This window comes from Caloenas nicobarica, chromosome 2 (assembly GCF_036013445.1).
Source record: "Caloenas nicobarica isolate bCalNic1 chromosome 2, bCalNic1.hap1, whole genome shotgun sequence".
Classification (NCBI taxonomy): Eukaryota; Metazoa; Chordata; class Aves; order Columbiformes; family Columbidae; genus Caloenas; species Caloenas nicobarica.
In genome coordinates, this window is record NC_088246.1 from 23,766,928 (window position 1) to 23,789,135 (window position 22,208).

General features: G+C 40.7%; 1 protein-coding gene across 1 annotated transcript; it reads right to left on the minus strand.

The window, feature by feature from the left end:
- Positions 1 to 371: 371 nt before the first annotated feature.
- STEAP4 (STEAP4 metalloreductase) lies at positions 372 to 21,777 on the minus strand. The gene is given in 6 exon segments (XM_065629335.1): positions 372 to 678; positions 1,717 to 1,881; positions 2,476 to 3,003; positions 4,388 to 4,843; positions 21,623 to 21,708; positions 21,711 to 21,777. Coding segments are annotated over 6 exon segments (1,572 nt in total). The 3' UTR covers positions 372 to 408.
- Positions 21,778 to 22,208: the final 431 nt, after the last annotated feature.

A 22,208-nucleotide genomic window follows, 5' to 3' on the forward strand; every position in this document is an offset into this window, starting at 1 on the left:
TGTGTGGATGTGTGCAGGTGCGTTTAGACCAGAGTCTCAATGGGCAGGATAGGGAGGAGGAGCAGCTGCCATCTTTGCTGTGATTCTGCCCAGCCCTGGAGGGTGCTTGGAATGACGGAGGAGGGACATGGAGCACCACTTCTCTCATACACTTCTTAGGAATGGAGGGTGAATAGGCAAGGGGCAATATACTGAACAAAAGAGAGGGCCTGCACCTATGTGAAGGCACGCCTGGGGTGCAGGCACTCAATGGACTCATTTGATTTGTATTTTTAGCTTGTGGTTGGGGCGGCCAGGGTCTGGCCAAGTTTTTCACTTTATCTCTCCTCAGATGAGGGAGGGTCAGGACTTCATTTTGATATGCCTTCGTTTTTTTTTTCTTCTTTTCAATAATACAGTTTAGTCTAATTATACAGCAGACTTGTTGATAATGTAATTTGACTTTTCTGGGTATTGGGGATTCCTTTCCCAGCCCTGCCGAATTCGTGTCAGAGGTTTGTCTAGACAAGGAAATATCAGCACAAATTTGACAACCAGTACAATGCACGGAACAATGAGGGAGAGCATATAGGCGTTTGGAAGATACCATCTGTATGATGACGGGCTCAGGAACCGGTTTCCACCATAAACCAGCGTGTGTGCAGTGCAGAAAATCAGTGTCAGATATCCCAGTTTGGACTAGGGGAGAACAAAGGAAAGAAAGAAACAAGTGGAAGTTAAAACACTAAATTAAACCAGAACAAATGCAATTTACAGTACACAGTAAGCTTTGTGTAATGTGCCAACTCTGGAGCTAGTTGGGGACTGCTGAAATTAAGCTGTTTTATATAATTTAAAGGCTCTTACTGTTTTTTTCAGAAAGATTTATTCAAAAGGGTCTGGGTGAAACACATTTCTTTATGGTTTTGTTTGTTTGTTTGTGGTTTGTTTTGTTTTGTTTTGTTTTTTTCTCTGTGAACAATCCTGATAATTTTTGCTAGCTCACACATACTGCCTAGTGGTTGTCATGTTTTTGAAAATGCAAAGAAAATGCTGAAATTCAGGGGAGAGATCCAATCTTTTATATGCTCCAGTGCTAATCCATCCAGAACTGCCATACTGTGCAAGTTTTTTGCCTTGATAAAACATTCATTGATAGTAATTTCTCCTTCCCTTGCCTGCCCTCCACTGCCAGCCCAGCTCCCGCAGTGGCACAGCAGCTTGCACTGACCTTCCTCCGAACGGGGGGGGCTGGGATTATCGTGTTACCAAGGGCAGCGTGTTTATAGGCACAGCAGTTTTTAGAGTCTGCAGAAACGGCAGATTCTTTTTAGATGCTTGGCACTCAGACGATCTGAGTTATAAAGTAGTTTTTCAGACCTTTATAACTGAATTATCTTGTGAACCAGAAAAATTAGCCCAATAAATGGCTAAAATATTTTGTGACTTAGTATAACTGTGGAATTTGATAATCCCAAAATGTTTTCTGTTTGTTGTTTAGGAGCTCAGGTCTTCCCAATTTTCTCTTGTTAGTGCAGTAATCCCTATTGTACCATAGGCAGCCATCAGAGCAGTTGTGTTTTTTACAGGTGAGCTGTATAGCCCTGTAGATTTTTATTTTCACCATGTGACGGTGGATGGTGCACACATCACATTTGGAGATACTAAAGGAAGAGGGGATAGGGAATTTTCCAGAAGAGAGGGAAGAAGGCCTTTTAGAATAAGTCTTTTTCTTACCTGTACAAATCGAAATTCTCGCCAGTTGACATTGTTGCTGACTGAAGGCAAGGAAGTGATTCCAAGAAGAAAAAATAAAGAAAATCCTAAAATCCCCAAAGCCAAATAAGAGTCACTAAGCCAGGCATGAGCCGTGTTGAGTGGTTCTGTTTCGTTTTTCAGTGCCTGAAGAAAAGAAGGCCAGTTATATCTTAGTGATAACAGTTTTAGGATCAATGTGCAGAAATAAATGCTTTAAGGTAACTTTGGGATAAATGCTATACATTAAATCTCTGAAAAGGATTGGAGATTTACTTTGAATGCCTACTCAAAGAGCAGGCATTATATTATGTATAGGTTCCATATACCTATAATTGTGGTGCATGTTTTATACTGCTGTAGACCTAAGGCTGAGGACAGGTATGCGATCCTTTGTTGTTAAATAAGGTCAGAAAATCAAAATATGTGCCATTCTTAAAGGCATATGGAGAAATAGGAAATACGTTTATTTAGATTACTCTCAATGTTTACATTTCTTCTGCTCATTGTATTAGTATATCAGCTATCTAGGAGAAAGACTGAGGGCAGAAATCCACTCACTCAATATAATATCAACAAACTTAGGATATACCAATGGTTAAAAGGATCAGAAACAAGGAAAATAACTCTATTGTAAAGAATGTTAGACTGTCCACATGAATTCCTGGAGCTTTGGATAAAAGGTATTATTTGTAACAGGGCCAGAAGTAAGGAAGACATAGAGCAGGGAACAAAACTTACCAGGGAGAGGATTTGATTACTCGTTCTCCATCTTGAAAAGGAACGAATTGGGATAACTAGAGTGTACAAAACGTGCAAAAAAGCAAATGCCAAGGCTACTAGTCCAAGTTGTTTCCTACACAGCATCCATTTGTCTAGCCAGTTTGGGAAACGGCTATATTTGGTACCTCTGTATAACTGAATAATTGCAGCAAGTACACCAGGAAGATAAACCAGGGCAAGAAGAATGAGTGCCACTATAGGGCAGATCCGATTTGGAATGGATATTGCAATAAAAAATGAAAAGTCTTTGCTTTCGTAGACATAAGGGTAAATTACATCACGAATCAAACTGTAGAAGAAGAAGAATGCGGCTAGGCCAAGCGACAAAAGGATGGGAAACTTCCACATTGGAAAGAGCTGCAGAGGGTAATTTTCTATTTCCTGAGCAGCCAAGAGGGATCCCTGATCTAATGGAGTGAGACCCAGTGCACGAACAATATCCATCACCATTTGTTTAGCTTCCATGTCATCTCCACAGACAAACACCTGCAGCCAAAAACAGACAGAAATTTTATTTAGACAGACTTTTGTGACATTCTCTACTGCTGTCCTGCCTGGATATAGATGATGAGCACAAGCTTCCTATGCTACTTGTTGAATTCCCTGCTGGCCTTAATTTATATAGGCAAAAAGTAGCCTATAGGTACTTTCTTGACCAACAGGTACAAGAAATAAGAATACTAATCTTTTATTTGGGGAAGAAGATTGTTTCAAGTGGCAAAATTTTCATTCTGAAAACAACTATGTATAACACACTTAGTACAAGCCTTTGCCTAGAAGACTTAAAATTCTCTTGTGAAGACCTGTGAGCAGTTTGTAAGCACAGGATTTTCTAGGAGTAAAGAGGAGTGAAATTTTCAATAGGAGTAAATAGCAGCAAAATTTTCAATTGCTGCTACAATGGTCTGTAAGTACTTCAGGAGACTAGGGACAGAGATCTTTAAAATGTGTTTGCTCTACCACAAAAGTAAGTATTATTTCTTTTGAAGTCTAGTAAAATAGTGAAGAAACCATCTTTTCTGTGAGTGTGTAAGACAATACTTCTTTTAAAACTGGGAGAAAGGGAGCAATTTCAGCTCTCATTGATATGATGAAGGCTTGTAGAGCCTAGGTTTGTAAGTCTTTCGGTCTTTAGTTTAGCCAAAACCACTTATCTGGCAGTAGAAAGCAAAGCTAGCAATGGTTTGAGTAGCTGGCTGAAACTGTGTATTGTACAAAAGCATTATTGCTTAGAGTGGCAGAAAACGGGGTAATAATAAATATTTTCAAGTAAGCTGCTGTGTTGCTTCCTATGACCAGCTCTGTGCTCACTGGCCTGTGGTTAAGGAGCTGGTTAAAATGGTTTTCACACACCATCGTTGTGTTAAACTACTGTGGTGGTGGGTTCTGATTTAAAAAACTTTATTAATTTATTCACCTTCCAGCTCACTTCATTTGCCCATACTCATTCTATTGCCCCATCATATCCCTTACCTCCCTTTTTTTGCTGTTTTCATTTTATTCTTACTTTGATATCTTCCTCCTATCTCCTTTCTGTTTACCATTCTCGTGAACAACTGAACCAGCCCTCATTTCCTCCTGATTTGCTGTCTCTCTGTTCCTTTCTAGCTCTGCTGTCTATCTTTCCTCGCGTCTCTAGTGTCTCCAAAAACCTTACCGAGTTCGGATGCAAGCTATGGATATTCTTTGTTGTACCATATTACAAGCCAAAAGTAAATTTTAGCTCACATTTAAATCGAAATGGGTGATTAAAGTGAAAATACCATCTCGACCCTGTCTGATTTGTATGTCCCATGTGTGTTTTGTCTGACTGTTAAGAAGCCATATGATATATAACTATGATGTAGGAAACCCCACTGCTTAGCCTTACCTGCCGGCTGGCATCCAGCGTGCCCGACTGCAGGGCCCAGGCTGACACGGTGTTAAAGGCTTTCACAACCTTCGTGCCGGGCACCAGCTGAGCGAGGTACTCTGCGTTGGATTCAGGATACTGGTTTATTTTTAAGTTGTTGCTTACGTCCACCAAGACTTTTCCACGGAGAATTTCTGCTAGTGATGTAAGGAAGCTGTAATGTTGCCTCTGGATTGCTATAATGATGATGGCGGCTTTCTGCGCTGCCTCTGCGTGGCTCAGCACCTCTGCATCCTTGGGAATCAGGCTGGATGTCTGTGTGCTTCGGCTTCCAAACACAACGGGGTAGCCGGACTGAATCAGTTTGTGCCCCAGAGCTCTTCCAAAATCTCCAGTTCCAAATATGCACACTGTCTCTCTTTTGTTAGACGTGTTAGGGGCCAAAGCCATTATGTTGTAAGAATTCTTATTCATCTATTAGAAAAAAAAAAAAAGAAAGAAACAAACTAAGCTAAACATTAATCTCTTGAAATTGAAAAGTTATCATCCACTCTGGCTATACAAAATAAGTATCTGAGAGTTCTCTTGCCTCTTAATATTCTTCCTGCACACTTTTCTGAATACACACTCCCAGAAGTTTTCTGTACACTTTTAAAAACCAGTTCTGGATATTAATCTCTTCATCGGCACCCTCTTTTCCATCCATTTTATGGATTTTAACATTCAGCTGAACTGTTGCAGTTTTCTTCTCTCAAAGGTAAAGCAGGAGAACAGGAGCACAGAGTAAGAGTTGCACACATTTCAGAATAATTTCTGCTTACTTATGTGACAGAAAGACATTGAAGAGGAGTGCATTTCTAATCAGATTAGAACCTGGAAGGTCTTTTGTAAAATACTTGAAGAAAAGATATAAAAGGTAGCTACAAACCTATCTGTTGTCCTCAGTATTTCCTTAATACGGCTAGTCAGTGCCAGTTTGTTTTATTATTGTTCTTCAATTTCCTGAGGAATGTCCTGCGAAGCATTTGGACAGTGGAACTGGAATATTTCATGTTGAACATTTATTTCTGGTATTTATATATTAGTCATAATGAAATTCTCTTTGAGGTTTTTATCTATCCTCCTTTATCACTGTACCTGGAAGCTTCAAAGTCTTTAATGTATTATCCATGCCAGAGCAGTATGTACGCTCTGTACTTGCAGAGTGAGATCCATGATACAAATACAGAATCAAAAGGGTCTGCTCCAAAGGTCTTGCAGTAGGTCCACATCCAGTTGCCCTCACTTTACAAAAGGTGACCTCAGACCAGAAAACCTAAGGCCCAAAGGAAGACCTTCAACAAGAGATCTTGAGAGACCCTTCGCTTGGGCTGGCCAGCAATTTAGTGCTTAGAGCAGCCATTTAATTTGCAGGAGCCCTGATTCAAGTTTCTCACTACATCACAGGTAACTGTCTTAATTGAAGCTGTGTGAATAACTGATTTTCCAATTTGCAGGAAAGAAGTGCCTGAAATGGTTAGCTAGACCCAAACCAATTACTTTGCTACTGCTCTTCATTAACCCTTTGCTTACTTTCTTCTGTGAAGCACTGTTCAGAATGAAACTCTGCCATTTAAAAATACTGAGATGATACTCTTCACTTTCTTTTACGTTTTTCTCTAGTGAGTACAGTTTTTGCTTGTTGAAAATCTGGCATGATTTTAAACTGTTTGACGCAAAACTTTATTTGGTGAATAAAAAAATCAGTGTGAACTTCCCCCTGTCCTGCTGTGACCTGGCGGTAAGGGCCTGAGTCAGGGATGCACACTTGTTTTGGGCCTGTGCTGTAGGGTGTGAGCTTCATTGGCAAGATAGGCAGAGAAATGCTTATTCTGAGAATCATATGTGAAGATTTTGTCTTGAACTAGCTGTGTGTGTAGGTAGGTAGCCCTCCGCTGGCATCAGTGCCTGTTTAGCACCATCAGTGCAATGAGCTGTGGAAGCCCTGAGGTTTAGAGAGCTGCCAAGGGAGTTTGGCTCTGGTCGTTAGGGGCAGGTGTTGATTCAGGCAGAGGAGGACCTGAAGATCCTTGTGCTCATGGTCTGTTTGGCTCGTGCAGGTCCCACGGCAGGCTTTGCAGCACAGAGGGGTCAGCCCCAGCTCTCCTGGAGCTGCAGTCCCAGCTGGACTCTCTGTACTTTGTCAAGTAACACACTGAGCATGAAAACAGATCCTCAAAGGGACCCATCTGAATGTCTCCTGCATATTTGTGCGCTCTGACACATGCATACAAATGCAAAGTCCTTTGACACAGTGAAACATCATTCTCTGAGGGCTTTATTAATGTCCCATGAGGCTCCAATGTGACTAAAGCTATAAAATTCTTTTTGGGGTATAGTCTGTATTTCAAAAAGAACAGAAGGGTTTTGTACATATTAATAAATGCTCTGACTCAGTACATAATAAGACCCAAATTTCCTTTCTTAATTTTTCCTTTTAAAGAAGTAGGCTCCTATCTAAAATAAAAAGTAAAACTTATTTGTAACGCATGATCATCCAGTTGAAAACTTCTGTATTTGTCCTCAAGAAATCATCAAGTTATTGCTGAGTGAACTATGCAAATCATTATCTTCTCCAAAGTAAGACTGGAAAAAAACAAAACTCAAATGGAGATTATCAGGTAATATATTTGATAGATCAGTTGAAGTTATGGGTTTTTTGAGCTTGTAAAACCTATTTAACATAAAAATGGATCCACCAGCGAGAATTAAATCTATGAAGTACTTCTGTTGTTCACTAAAACTGAACATCTCCTTTGCTAGTGAACACTGAACCCATCTTGCTGGAAATGAGAAAAAGAGGGAGATGAAAAGAAAAATTAATGTAGAAGAACATTATTTTTTTTCAAAGTACAGTTTCTTGGAGTGCTACCTAAGATGTAAAGTGACTTGTAAAAGGCAGAGAATATTATTCCATAGAAAGCTGAAGAGAGGTAAAGCTGCCTTTAACACTAGTGGTCTAATTTAGCTTAATACCATTTTTAAGAATAGAGACAATTTTCTTGAATAAAATAAGCTGTTAGGATGGTACACATTATATATTAGAAATAAACTGGTCACCAATTAATTTTTTAACAACTTAAGTATATTGTAAAACTGTTATTAATTTAATGCTGCATCTGCTACTTCTGAAAATCATATGTAAGACAAGGCAAGTTTTATTTTAAATCCCAGGCTTTCTGGACCATTCCTCCTTCGAGCAAAGACAGAAATTAATTTTCTCCATTGAATCCTTTTTTTCCTTCCTTCCTTCCTTCCTTCCTTCCTTCCTTCCTTCCTTCCTTCCTTCCTTCCTTCCTTCCTTCCTTCCTTCCTTCCTTCCTTCCTTCCTCCCTTCCTCCCTTCCTCCCTTCCTCCCTTCCTCCCTTCCTCCCTCCCTTCCTCCCTTCCTCCCTTCCTCCCTTCCTCCCTTCCTCCCTTCCTCCCTTCCTCCCTTCCAATACGCCTTTGTGCCAGCTGGCTGTTGTTGGACTAAAAGGAGTTTGTGGGCTTTTCAGTGAACTGCCAGAGGTTGATTCGGGCAGTAGTTTAGGAGCACATAGAGAGCACATAGATAAATTTTGGCTTTTCTGTGTGTATTTGAAGAAAATGATGGCAACTGGGTGGGTGTATAGTCAAAACAAGGCGGCTGACTTCCCAGAGTCCATGACAGCGACAGCTGCAATGTGAGAAAAATTCATTTGGTATAGGACAAGGTGTTTTATTGTCATGCATCAGTGTGAAGGATGTGAAGCAGAAGTACATCACAAGGAACACAGGGCCAGTCCAGTGTCTGGGAGCTGAGCCCAAGGGCTGACCCTGGGGTCTCAGTGAGCAACCTCCAGCAGTGGGGTCTGCTCAGTGCCCATGGGTTACACTGAGCACTCTCAAAGTGCCAGGGGAAAACAGAAATACCAGCAAACATATAACAATCATTATCTGCTCTGTTATGTATGTACGCGTATGTTATCTGAGAAAAGGCATAGAGATTTGTATCGATACATAATATTTTTGCTTATATCCATCCCTCTAACATTAGAGCACTAGTGATGCCTTTTGTTATTTGGAAGATAATCCCTGTAATCGTCTGTGATGATTAACTGTCTCCTTTCTTTTCTGCATTATTGCTGTATGCTTATACAAGGAATTAACCTATTTAAGGAAAATGGTGGTAATCTCTGATCTGATTACCACTTGGTCAGTAATGATAAAAGGAGGCACTGAAAAAAAAAAAGCAGCTAACTGTGCAAAACTGTCTTTTCTACCCACTACCTAAACACTAGGGGAACGGAATGAAGGCACAACGTTTACTTCAGCACTTACATGTAAATACTTTGGTTATGTAGGAATTTGAATGAAGAGAGGCACATTGCCCTGAGCATGGGAAAAAGGAGGGATTTCCTAGCAGAAGCGATGCCAAGGATGAAGTATGGTGCCAAAAGTGGAAAGGCGGAGATGGGACTGAGACATAGACTGGGATGGATAATGGAAAGATCAGAAAGATGTAACATGAAATGGCAGATGGGAGATCAGTGGAATGATTCAAAAGGTAGCAAGACAAGATGAAAGGAGCACAAAAGAGTAATTTTACTATTTACATTCTAAAATGAAGCCAAACAAATAACTCTGGTAGTGATCTCTAGACATTATCTAGTCCATCTCCCTCCCAAAGTCAGGATGAACTATGAATGTGTTGAAACCACGTCTGACAGACGCTTTTCTAACCTGTGTGTACAACCTTCCAGTGTTGTGTATCCTGAAGTCTTCCTCTCTGACTGCTTTCTCAGCCATACTATTAGGCAGATTTTCCTATGTCTAATCTATATTGCCTCTTCCACCGCAGACACAGCTGTCAATTTATACTCCTTTTCTTTGCAGCAGCCTTTGTTGGACATGAAAGCTGTTACTGTTTCACCCTTTTCTTCTCTAGGCAAAACAACCCCAGATCTTTCCCTGCAACTCGTGCTTCTGAAAGTGGTGATCTTTCTCATGGTTTTCTTTGGATCTTTCTAGGCTAAACTGCTCCAACTGTTAATTAAAAGCATGGTGCTAAAAGTGAATGCAGTACTTTTGATGCGATTTTGCCAGATAGAAAAGGATTGCTTCACTTGCCTCATAGACAACACATTGTCTCACTGTCACATTTGTCTTATTCACAGCACAGTTGTTTCACAGTCAGCTTGTGATGCAACAAGGTTATTTGTACTTTAGCAAGGAGTGTGTGGCAACAGAAACCAAGATGTGGAGTGAAACAGCTGGTGCTGAGCACATGATGTTCACACTATCCATGTTCCAGAGATTTCCACCTTGGTCGGGTACAGCAGCCTGAGCACCCATTAGCAGCTGCAGTGCATTTGGGTGCACCTAAAGCATGTCTTCTGGTTCAGCTTCATGGAAAGGAATCCAGTTTCATATGCTCCTAGACCTCTCCGTTGTGTAAGCAAAGCTTGATAACTGGTTGTCTGCTTCTACATCTGAGCAGAACTAAAATACTAATGTAAATGCATTGTATTATACCCAGTCCTTTGACTGGACTGCTCCCATGCCACTTGCTCTGTTCTTGGTTTCTGTAGTTTTTTCTGACTCAGAGCTGTATCATGCACTTGTCTCTGTTGAACAGCACCACATTTTTTCAAACTGTAGCTTCAATTTGTCAAGATTGTTTCGATTTCTAAGCCTGTCCTCTAATGTGTTTGCAAGCCCTTTTCAACTTTGTCAGATTGTCAGCTTTAATAAGCATAGTGTCTGTTCTGGCACCTACGCCATTTAATGAAATTCCGAAACAAGAACTTTTGACAGGACAGAACCCCTGTATATCTGCAGTAAATGTAGTCTTCCATTTTGGCAATGATTAACTGAGAGACTGAAAATGCTTCTTTTGCTAGTTCTGCAGAACCTTACCTTCTATTAGTTTAATCTAGGCTGCATTTTCCTAGTATGCTTTTGAAAATCTTCTCTAAGATTTACCACAGTAAAAACTTCACTCAGGTCAACTTGTATAGCCTCTGTGATTCACAAGGCCAGTTATCCTGTTATAAGAGGAAATGAGGTTGGTTTGGAATGATTTGTTCTTGATTAATCCATATGCCTATAACCTATTTCTTATCCTCTATTTGCTTACTCTGTTTGTTTGAGAATTGTACTTAAATGGATTGGGCCATAATTCTGCACCTCCTCTTTCTTGTTACTTTTAAAGATACCTGTTATTCTCGCCTTTCCAGTCTTTCAAATCTTTACCTCTTCCACACAATTCTTAAAGATAGTTATTAATGGCTGTGGAAATGCTGCAGTTATCCTCTGGACAATGTGAGGTGAATTCCATCAGCCCTGCTGATCTCAGGTCATTTAACTCACCTGAGCACAGCCTAAGCTTTTTCTTCTCTCATCTAGCTGGAATTTTTGGCTCTTTGCTACTGATGTAAACCCTTTTATCACAGTTGACCCTTCTAGTGAAGAAAGAGCAAAATAGGGATTGGAGAGTTGACTTTCTTGGAGTCATTCGTCAATAGCTTTCTCTCAGTTGAGTGGTGGATCAATTGTCTCCTTGATTTTCCTTTAACAGTTTATGTTTTTACAGGAAACTTCTTGTTATTTCAGATGTACCTTACTAACTACATTTCTTTTCATGCTGTTGCTTTTCAAATCTTATCAACGTATTTGTACTATTGTTCTGTGCTTTTCCATAGATTTTGATGTAAGTATGCTATTTGAGTTTAAAGTTTCTGAAAAAACTCACAGCTCCAGCCACATGGCTGTCTTACTGCAGTCCTTGCTCTGTATTGCAATATTTATGTCTCTGCTTTCAATGTGGTTTCTTTAAGAAGCTGCCAAATCTTCTGATCTCATTTTCCTCTCAAATTATACTTCTCATGGAACATCATCTTCCCATCTTCAGAATCTAGTGTACTCTGCTCATTGTTCTACTAGATGGATAAGTCCATTTTTGAGTACCTGATCTTGTCTGGTGGCCTGTAGTGGCTCCCAGCCATGACAGAACCTCTGTATTTTCCCCTCTGTCATTTTCCAAAATCTTCTACTGGGTCTATGTTCTTTTATCTTTTGATTCAGGTCAGAAGTTTAGAAGGCGAAGCAGGATATAAAGACTATGAGAAGATAAATGGTCAAAGCTTTGCCTGGAATTTGATCCATAGTCGTGTAGAAGAAAGGGGTATAGGTAGAATAAGAAGAGACTTAATGGCCAGCACAGCTGTGATCCAGGTAGGTTATGGTGTTGTCCCCTGTAGGAACTAGTCTCAAGATTTATAACACTGATGCATTTATAATTTTTTTTTCTGTTTAGACTCATTGTAAAAATCATAAGCCCGAAGATGTTCATAAAGATTATAGGCAGAACAAATATTACGGGAGTGTAAGTTTAAAAAGTGAAGTATCAAAGGCCTTCTTTCTCTGTAAACTAAATATTTTGTCTGCTATTTCCTTGCAAATAACAGCAGGGACTCTGTTATGCCATGCAAATAATAAACGGTACCAGGCATGTGAATAGCCTGTCTGGAGCAGCTTACCCTTGTTCTAGTACAACATTCAGGAGGCAAATAAAGGTCCTGACATAAAACATCTGGCCAATTATATAGCATGCTGGAGGTAGATTCATCTGTGTGAATTCATACACAGTTATATATGAGTCATTACAATGTTATTTACTGCATATTCCTGTGATTCATGTGCTGGAATATCACGATGAACAGTCTGGTTTCTAGGTTCACCTTTCCAGAAAAAGCTTGTTTCTCCAGACTTCAAAAAGTTTATTTTTCTGTAATGATGGAGAGACACTTGGGTTTACACTTTGGAGCTTATTATTTGGTGTTTAACTCTGCTTGTACAGTAGCGAAACCAGGACATCTGGGATAAGTGGTTTGGGTTCACACTATGCCCTCCTGTACACCTCATTTTAAGCTGCTGACATGACTTCTTACATCTCGCCTTAACTCTACTGCTCTTTTAACACAGAGGTTTTGTCTGTTTCTGTTTTCTTTTTTTCCAAATCTCTCATTGTCATTACAGCAAGGATCAGCTGAACTTTCTCATGCAGCATCCACATACATAAATCCTCAAGCCTCTGCTAAATATCTTTTTCAGCTAAAGCTCTGTGCCTCCCTGGCCAAGAAGCACCTGAAAACATTCAGTTCCTTACATGGATTCAAGAACTTGTTTACGTAATTTGAATCACACAGGCAGGGCTGAGCACATTGCAGCTCATTTCACCAACAGAAATTCAGACCATGTCTCTTCCAAAACACTCGGGAGCCAGATTCTCACCATCCCTATGGAGAAAAAGCCCAGAATGCCATTGGACTTGATGTGATAACACATCTTAATCTTGCTGGGCACCTGTGAGCTGATCTTGGGTTGGCATTTATGACTAACCTGGTAAAAGGCCTGCAGTGGTGGTGTTCCCCAAGGATCAGTCCTGTGTCCAGTCTTGTTCACCCTATTAGTCAATGATGTAGATGAAGGGACTGAGTGTACTCTCAGCAAGTTTGCTGATGATACAAAACTGAGAGGAGTGGCTGATACAGTAGAAGGCTGTGCTGCCATCCAGCGAGACCTGGACAGGCTGGAGAGTTGTGTGGGGAGGAATGTCATAAAGTTCAACAAAAAAAAGTGTAGGGTCCTGCACCTGAGGAGCAATAACCCCATGCACCAGTACAGGTTAGGAGTTGACCTGCTAGAAAGCAGTTTTGTGGAGAAGGACCTTGGAGTCCTGGTGGACAATAGGTTAACCATGAGCCAGCAATGTGCCCTTGTGGCCAAGAAGGCAAATGGTGTCCTGAGGTGCATTAGAAAAAGTGTGACCAGCAGGTCAGGCGAGGTTATCCTTCCCCTCTACTCTGCCCTGGTGAGGCCCTATCTGGAGTACTGTGTCCAGTTCTGGGCTCCCCCATTCAAGAAAGACAAGGAACTACTGGAAGGAGTCCAGCAGAGGATTACAAAGATGATTAGGGGTCTGGAGCATCTTTCTTGGAAGGAAAGACTGAGAGAGCTGGGTCTATTTAACATGGAGAAGAGAAGATCGAGAGGAGATGCTATCAATGCTTATAAATATCTTAAGGACGGGTGTCAAAAGGATGGAGCCAGACTCTTTTCAGTGGTGCCCAACAACAGGATAAGGAGAAACAGGCACAAAATGAAACATAGGAATTTCCATCTGGATATGAGCAGAAACTTCTTTGTTTTGAGAGTGACAGAGCACTGGAACAGGCTGCCCAGAGAGGTTGTGGAGTCTCCTTCTCTGCAAACATTCAAAACCTGCCTGGATGCGTTCCTGTGCGATCTGGTCTGGGTGAGCCTGCTTTAGCAGGTGGGATGGATGAGATGATCTCCAGAGGTCCCTTCCAACCCCAGCCGTTGTATGATTCTGTGGGAAGATAAGCCCTTTGGAGGTATCTCATGTCCTGCAGATCTTCCTCATACCTCTTTGAACAGACTAAACAGGTTCAATCAGGTTTGCTTCCCCGGTGCCTCTGTTTACACTTGATCCTTCCCTACCTGATGAACATACACCCTTCTCAAACATTGATGGGCTGCACTCATGGTAACCATGGTGCTTTGACGCCATCCTAATGGCATATACTCATGCTGGTGGCAGTGAAGAGCAGTGCCTACAACCAGTGTCAAAGCAGTGGAAGTGGCCGATTTTTTTTTTATATCTATCTGTCAAGTCTTTTTAAATTTTTCACTACAAATCCTTTTATAAGTGTGGGTTGGCATGGTGAACTTCAACCCAATCAGTTAATGAGTACATATTTTTGTTTGATGTTATATTTTTTGGTTGGTAATTTTTAGTTTCCCGTGCTTTCAAGTTCTCTAAAGTTAAACAATTTCTTTCGGGAATGCAGTTAATTCTCATTTTTGTCTTAGGTGTTTATCGCATGTACCGACATGTAGAAGTGATCTCCAACTGTTCTTTTCTTTTTTTTTGTAAATGAAAATCCCGCTTTGTCTTGTCATCTGTGATCAAAAGGTGTATATTAGAAGAAAAAGCACCTTAATACATTAAAATTACATATAGTGATTCATTAAATATAGTAGAAAAAAGAAGAGTGATTAATACTTCATTCCTAGCATATGTAGTACTGCAGCTTTGGAAGTATCTTTATGAAGTATTTCACACATATCATATTCAGTAATCCTAGTGTAGCTTGGAAAACAGGTGAAATGTGATTTTAAAAGTCTCCTCAGAAAGACATGTACACTACTCTGAGGCAATCTCATTTACTTTAAATTTCATTTTACCATTCCCACAGAAAGAATGTACTCTGTAACAAATACTGTTTCTTATAAGCTGACAGTTTTAGAACCAAATCTGCCCTAAATTATAAAGTGCATTTTCTGTTGCTTGATACACCTAAAACTGAAAGGCATGTGGCTAAACTACTCTCCCATGATTAATCTAGTACTTAAACACATAATGAAAATATCAGAATAGCTCCTAACAAACATAACAAATTATTCATGAATTTTCTTTCAAGCAAATGGATATCTGTTGTTCTTCTCAGCACAAAATCCTGGGCTCCAAGTTTTGACAGAGCTGATAAAAAATAATTGTTTGAGACAATAAATCCTCCTACAGAGGACATCGCATTTCCCACATCTTCACTTTTTTATCAGGAGAACACTAAAGCTGCCTGGAGGCTCTTCAAGCAGATGAAGTATAGGCCTAAACAGATGTGCTTAACGTTGTCTAAATCATAGCAAAGTACTGAGAGAACTGGAAATCTCACCACCTCCAACTGGTCCCATCAACACGTACAACCCAGCTATAACCTGAGTAATTTCCTCAGTCTTTTCAGGGCTGTTGTACTGTTCTGAGGTGTGCAGGTGTTAAGCTTTAATCCAGCCCAGTCAACTGCAAGGAGAATGAAAATATTTCATAAAGCACCTGAAGGTGAGCAAGCAAGGGTCAGGAGGAGAGATAGATCTGCCTACAGTACTGTGGGCACTGGATTTGTCCCCTTTGGGGCAGGAGATGCCCTGAGATGTTGAAAGACATGTTTTCAGATCTACCACACGTGAAGGAGCACCTCCTGGACTCCTGCTGAGTCCTCGCCTCACTGTGAAGCTGTTCTTCTGAACATCTTTTATCTGCCATTTACAGACATTAACAATTAGCTCTGTCTCACAGAGAAATAACACTAGAAATAATGAAGCCTGGCTTCCTAGGGGTTTTTGTTTCATGACTGATTAAAAGCACTGATTGAAGTTGTTTTCAATCACAGAAGATGACTCCTATAACGTTCGTTCTCATGTGGAATTTTGTATCTTTTAAATGTATATAGTCACAGTATAGTCTTTCATTTTTCAGGACTCTTCTGTGGAGTCTTCAGCTGCCTTTTTCATGCAACACCAGAAAAACAGGGCCCTGTCTCCTCCTGGTATATTTATTTGAAATCATTACTAAAAAAATGATTGAGGAACATGCATAAACATACATATACTCACATACCTCTGCATGATCAGAGAAATCTCACTTTCTACAGAAATCAGGCTAAAATAACGGACACCCTAAAAAAATCGTTATGCACAAACCCCTACATGCCTGTCTATACCACCAAAAGAGAAGGAAACAAGTGAGAAATGGCTCTTAAGTTGTAACCCTATGTTGTTGTCTGTCAAAAGGCATGGAGGACAAGGCAGGGGATGTTATTTGGCATGCTTTTACTGACCGCCCATCAGCAGGATACACCAAGGCTGGAATTAGTTGGCATTACACCAGCAATCAAACAAAACTTCAGAGCGCTAAAAATCTAAGAGTTCAAGCCACATGTTTATTGTGAACTCTAGGGGTGTGGGATAAGCCTGGTTCTTCCCATTTACACCAATAGAATTGCTGATTTGCAGTTAAGTTGCTTTTGGACCAGGTTGGCACAAGCAGGAAAAAACAAAGCCCAGTTGTTTCATAACACCTGTGATAAAATCAAAGGCGAGGTGGCTGCTGTGGCTCAGTGACAATGTTCTTTGCTGTCTTATGCTCTTAGAAATCTGAGGAGTGGGAGGGAGAGTATGGTGAAAGACTTAAGAAAAATGAGCATGAATATGAAGTTTCCTTGCCAAAACAAATACATGTTGGATGTGCAATATGTCTGGAATTGAGCCAAGCAGATTTTACGGAAAGTTCATTAATCTGTGTTCTTGCTTACACAAGCCTGTACTCTAAAATGCCGTTATAAAAACTTGTTTCAAGACATGCTATTTAACAGCAGATCACTTTATCAGCACATTTGTTCACTTAATATGAAGTACATTAAATGTACTTCTCCTTTTTGTTTTCTTTCTTTCTTTTACATGGACTCGAACATTTTCCTCTCCTACTTGACTTCAGTCCAGTGGAATCTGCAGAGACATGTACCTTCCAGACAAAATGAACACTGATCTTTTCAGAAATAAATAAATAATATTCCTCACTTTTTTTTTTTAAAAAAAAGAAGACAGATTTAAATGCTGTTGCATTTTTCAGCAAGGAAAAAAATTTATCAACTTTTAAAAGAATAGTTCTTTATCAAGATGGAAGAAATTCCTCTTCTTACTTAGCCAATGATTTCAGGTGTCTTTAAGTAAAACCTTAAGCTACAGGCTTTGAAAATTAATTGCTGAGAAACCTGAATTTAAAAACATGCTTTTACACTTAAAAAAACCAGAGGTGAGATTTGTCAAAAAGTTGCAGAACTTTTGATAGCAGTATCCTATACTGAGAAATGGAAAGACTTAGTTTGTTATTTTTTTTCAACCAAAGCTCCCTTTGAGTTCAGCTCAGGTTTTGCAGATGCCCGAGCTGATGCTGGTAATTCCCTGACCTGCCAAGTGGTGGGTCATTACCTCGCCTCCCAGCCCAGGCGTTGGTACGAATGAAACTTCCCTGCCAGGGCACTCCCCATGAGCTGCTGCTGGTGGAGCACAGCATTGCCACCGCAACAGGGCAACCAGTGTCACCCTGTGCCATGGTCCACTGCACAGGGACATGGGAAACCTTACACCGTGTCTCTTAGAAATCTCTGATGCCTGAGTCTTGTTATGCAGAGGTTGCCACCTTCAGAGAGAATGGACACTGGTTTCTGTCCTCTGTTTGCTCCTGGGTCTCAGTCAAGGTCACTGGGTATCTCTTGTTCAAGCGTTCAAGTTACGCTCTTGGTTCTGCACATCAAGACCATGGAATATGCAAGAAAGGAGCACACCAGGCCCTATCTCTGCAATTGTAGTGAAGGAAAAGGTGGATATTTGGGACATGATACAGAGCAGAGACAAATTAAAAGCTTATGTATTCTTACTAAACTTATCTGAAGAGGAAAGAAGCGGGAACAAAAAGGTCACTTATGGGTACAAAGAGTCCTTCAATTTGCAAACAGATGATGAGGAAAACCAAAGACCAGGCTGGAGGAAGTAATAAATCTTTTGTGCTGATAGGGAATTTGGCTCAATATCCTTCAATCTTAATTTTTAAAATGACGTATTTAAAGAAATAATTCCTTAAATAAATACTTTCCTTAGTGTGCATCACCATTCAAAATAACAACTGTTAATTTTTCCTAAAAAGCCCCCACTACCACTTTTGGCAGTGGTCTAGGTGGGTAATCCAGAAGATTTAATTCAGTTTCCAATCCAGATTTTTAAGAAAAAAAATCTTCTTTTAGATCGACATAAGAAAGTAGTGACCTTCTCTGCTTGTGCAGATCTTCCACTAGTTTAACAAGCAAAAGTTTTTAGATCTGTTGGGTGCTTTTCAGAATGGTTTTTTTTCCCTACATGTAAGCGCAGCCACTTCTGAGATTAGCTAAAAAAACCCTGACCCTAACACTGGCAATGCTGCTTAGTCCTGGAAGTCACTGAGGTCTACTCTGTATAATTGGGGTGAAAGTGAACTGAATGTGTGCCAGGAGGTACGACACAAAGTATCACGCTGCTTTTGTATTTGCCTAATTGGATAAAATAATTCCCTCCTGCAGGATGACCCTCTCTTGCGGCTCCAGCAAGGAAATGCAAAACAAAATGAGGAACTGGGTTTTCCAAATAAACTCATCATCTTTATTGCATTACCATTTTATGCTATTACGATTATTGCATAATTGCACACTTGCTGTGAGTACTCATGTCTTTTTACATATTTCCTGCTCGCACAGTCCTTGTAGCATGGGACCACCCCAGAAAAACCCTTTGTCAAACATTCCTCTGCTCTAATGATGCCAGAAGGTGTTTTGCTCTTTGGCAATCAGCCTCTCCACTAAATTTCTTAGCACTTAAGGCTTGTTTATGTAGAGGCCTACAGAAACTTGCTCACATAGTTGGTATCACTAATGGATTGGTGACAGGCAGCAGTATAAGACTTTGATCCCAGTCTTCAGGTGCTGTAACTTGTCTGAGGTGGATGGCTGAGCCGCTTCCACCATTGATCAAGCAGTTTGTAGCAGATTATTATAATTAAGCACCTTTGAAGTGACAAGTTATATGAAGCTCTGGTGTGGTTCAGGTTGTAGAATTCAAACAAGATTTATTAATATTCTCATTTTATAGGAAATCATGCTGTTTATGGAAATGGTTTTTCTGCACTTTCAGATTTGTCCTGGTGAGGCTGCTCCGCTTGGGAAAAGTACTTGGAGGGAAATCATCCAGAGCTGAGAACCTGTCCTCAATCCTGATTTAATCTTAACCTCGTGTTTTCTGAAGCAAGTCGTGGGCTCTGTATCTCCCAATGGAGATTTAGACCTAGTCTTGTCGCTGAGCCAGCGTGATCTGCAGCACTTTGCCAGTGTGACACACAAAGCAGCTCAGCCAAGCATGAGAAGAGCCATCGTGAGCCAGGCAGCCCAACCCTGTGCCTCCAGCACATCATCACCACCAAAGTCAGAGCATTCCTCTGGTAATCCAACCAGGAGAGGGTCATCTCAACAGTTTAGTAAGGCTTGAAGCCACCTTTGCAATTGTGTCCCCAGGGCTGTACTCAGCAGTCACTATGATCTTGGGAGGCAGCTTTGTCAGTCCTCTAATTAATGCTTTTGCTGGGAGCTATTCCCACTCCTCCTCCATTTCCAAGAAGCACCAGACATACCCAGTGCTTATCCCAGCTGCCACCCACCACAGCCCTGCCGGAACACCCTGCCCAAACCGTGGCAGCAGTCAGGAGAGAGCAGCAGCAGCAGCTCAGAAAATGTTCCATGAGGATATTGGAGAGGACACCCACTTCTCACAGCCCCATCTATGATATCAAGTGAGTGAGTTGAATTTACTGACCATTTTGTTCACTGTGCTCTCACTAAGGGAAATGCATATTGGAGAAATTTTTGAAAAAGAAGAGAGCATGTGGGTCTAAACAGTGATGTCAAAAGAGGAAAAAAAACACTCCAATTTTTTGTTTCAGAACATGCAGGGACAAAACCCCCCACATTTGAACTGCAATAAACATCTGTAAAGGTGAGATTCAAATACCTGTCCCTACCCTTTCTTCCCCAAAACCATCTTTCAAAACCCAAAGTCAATATACATTAAAATTTAAATAGAATTAAAATGAAGTGATAATGCCAACATCTATAAAATGTCCCACAGAAAAGAAAACGTTGCAATTCCACTCTGCTAGCAGTGTAATAAGAACAGAATGGGAGAAATAGTTGGCTCAAATCTTGAAGTTACCAAATAAAGAGGTTTTGATAAAAATAGACTGGGAAGTAGTGAGGGAGTCCTTTGAAAATGCAGATTTTAACTGCCCTCCCTGACAGCCACAGTTGCTGTTTGTATTTTTGGGGGACTGGGTTTGTAGGGAGGAAAAGGTGGTTCTGAGTACCCAATGCCCATGCTAGGCACATTGCCAGGGTTTTTGCTTTGGGCTAGCTCTGGTCTGGTCCTGTGTGCTTAATTGCCATTAGCAGTGGGATGGTTTTGCTTCACCCAAGAACATCTGAGACTGCATGTCCCCAGTCTGCTCTGCACTGTGAAACACAAGGTGGTACGCAACCGAGGGCAGCAGAGTCAGTGCCCAAGTGAGCTACTGTTCTGAAATAAAACACTAACATAGACAACACACTTTGTTAATAATTTCTCAGCATGCAGTAAACCTCTTACCAGGTTATCATTTTTTGCCTGCAACTATGAGAAGTAATTTAAAAACATGCCATCTGCTTAAAATTGTACAAATATGAAAAGTGCTGAATGTGTTTGTATAAGAAAATTCCGATACGGAGGAAAAAGTACAGGGATGCTTGATTTCTCAATGACCGTTGGAACATTTTGGTATCTAGTTACAGTACTACTTCGTGCTAGTCTAAATCATTGCTATTAACAAATACAGGAGCTTCAGGAAGGCCACATCTAAAAATTCCACTAATTGCATCATTTTATAAAGTCTCAACAGTCTTGAAAAAATTTGCCTAAAGTCTGAGTGACAGTTTGTGTTTGCAGATTTAGAGAGGATATGAAATGTTCCTATATCAAAGCTGCAGAACAGTTCTGACAGCTGCAAATGTTCTCTGAATTAGTAATGTGGTGCTAGTATAAGACAATATTTAAGAAAAATCCATTTCTTTCTGTAGCATTAAAGCCCCTTGCTTATAAAATATTAAACAGGATTAAAATTGGTATGCTGCTTGAATGGGAAGAGAAAACATGAAAGCCACATATGAATCCAGAAGTGCAAAGAGTCGTTAGTTCCAACTGTTATTAGTGATAACTTATGATTTGGGGTAAATCAAACACCCTTGGAGTACTTGCACTTGCTACTAAAATTTAAACCAGAATTTTGGCTCTGACTTAGGAAAGAAAATCTGCTTTCCAGCTTCATCATTTAAAACTCAACGAACAACTCTTATTTGCAGAAGCTTTCTCCACTTCTTTACAGTAAACACCTCTTGAAGATTAAATAAACTTGTTAATCTGCTATATAAGCTCTCTGGAAACCAATTGACTAATCTGAAGTTCTGGTTTGTCCTAACTTAACAGATACAAATCCTTCCCTTTGTCTCAGGGCCTCCTTACATCAACTCCATCAATTCTTAGTGACAAATAGGTTGTATAATGTCAATACAAAACCAGGAGACATGATATGCCCTGGCTTTTTTTTTTTTTTTTTTTTTTTTTGTCTAGCAAGGAGAAAGGCTGTAGTAAAATTTTATCAGGAGACTTAAAAACTAAGTTCGAGCCCACCTGAACTTCTAATGTTGATAGGTTAGCCATTCTGTTCCCCGTTCCCACCTGCAGAAGTGAAAGAAACCTGTGGTTTATCTATATAAAACTCACCTGTGCACTCAACCTTCTGCAGTCCCCTCAGGCAAACCAGTGCTTTCCCAGCCAGTGAGATGCTGTTTGTGATGGAGCAAGAGAGACCTCAGGAGCTGCAGCGAGGTCCTGTTGCCCGGAGCAGAGTGCACAAACCCCGGCAGCCCTGCTGGCATTTATGTAGTGGGAGCCAGGGCGAGCGCACAGGGGAGGGCGAGTCGAGGGGATGTTGCAAGTCTTGTCTGTCTGTGTGAGGTGAGAGAACTTCCTGTCGAAGTCTCAGGGAAAGTCCCAGCCCTTGTATTTACAGCTGAGGTGAAGCTGTGGTTGCTTCTGTCATGCTGGCACTGACTTGCCCCTTGGCTATCGGCCAGAGCTAAGGTTTGGCTGCGTTCCTCCACTCTTGGAAGACTAACCTGAGAATTGCAGAAGCCAAGAATGTTGTTGAAGCACAACAGCAACTATTTGCCTGGAAGGAGAGCTTCTTTCTTTTTGTGTCAAAGCTCTCCTGTGCCATTCTAGCTGTGGGTAGGGACAGTAAGAGTGTCACATCAGGATGAAAAGAATTTGACATGGGGATGGTTGAAAGTAGCTGATGTCTCAGATT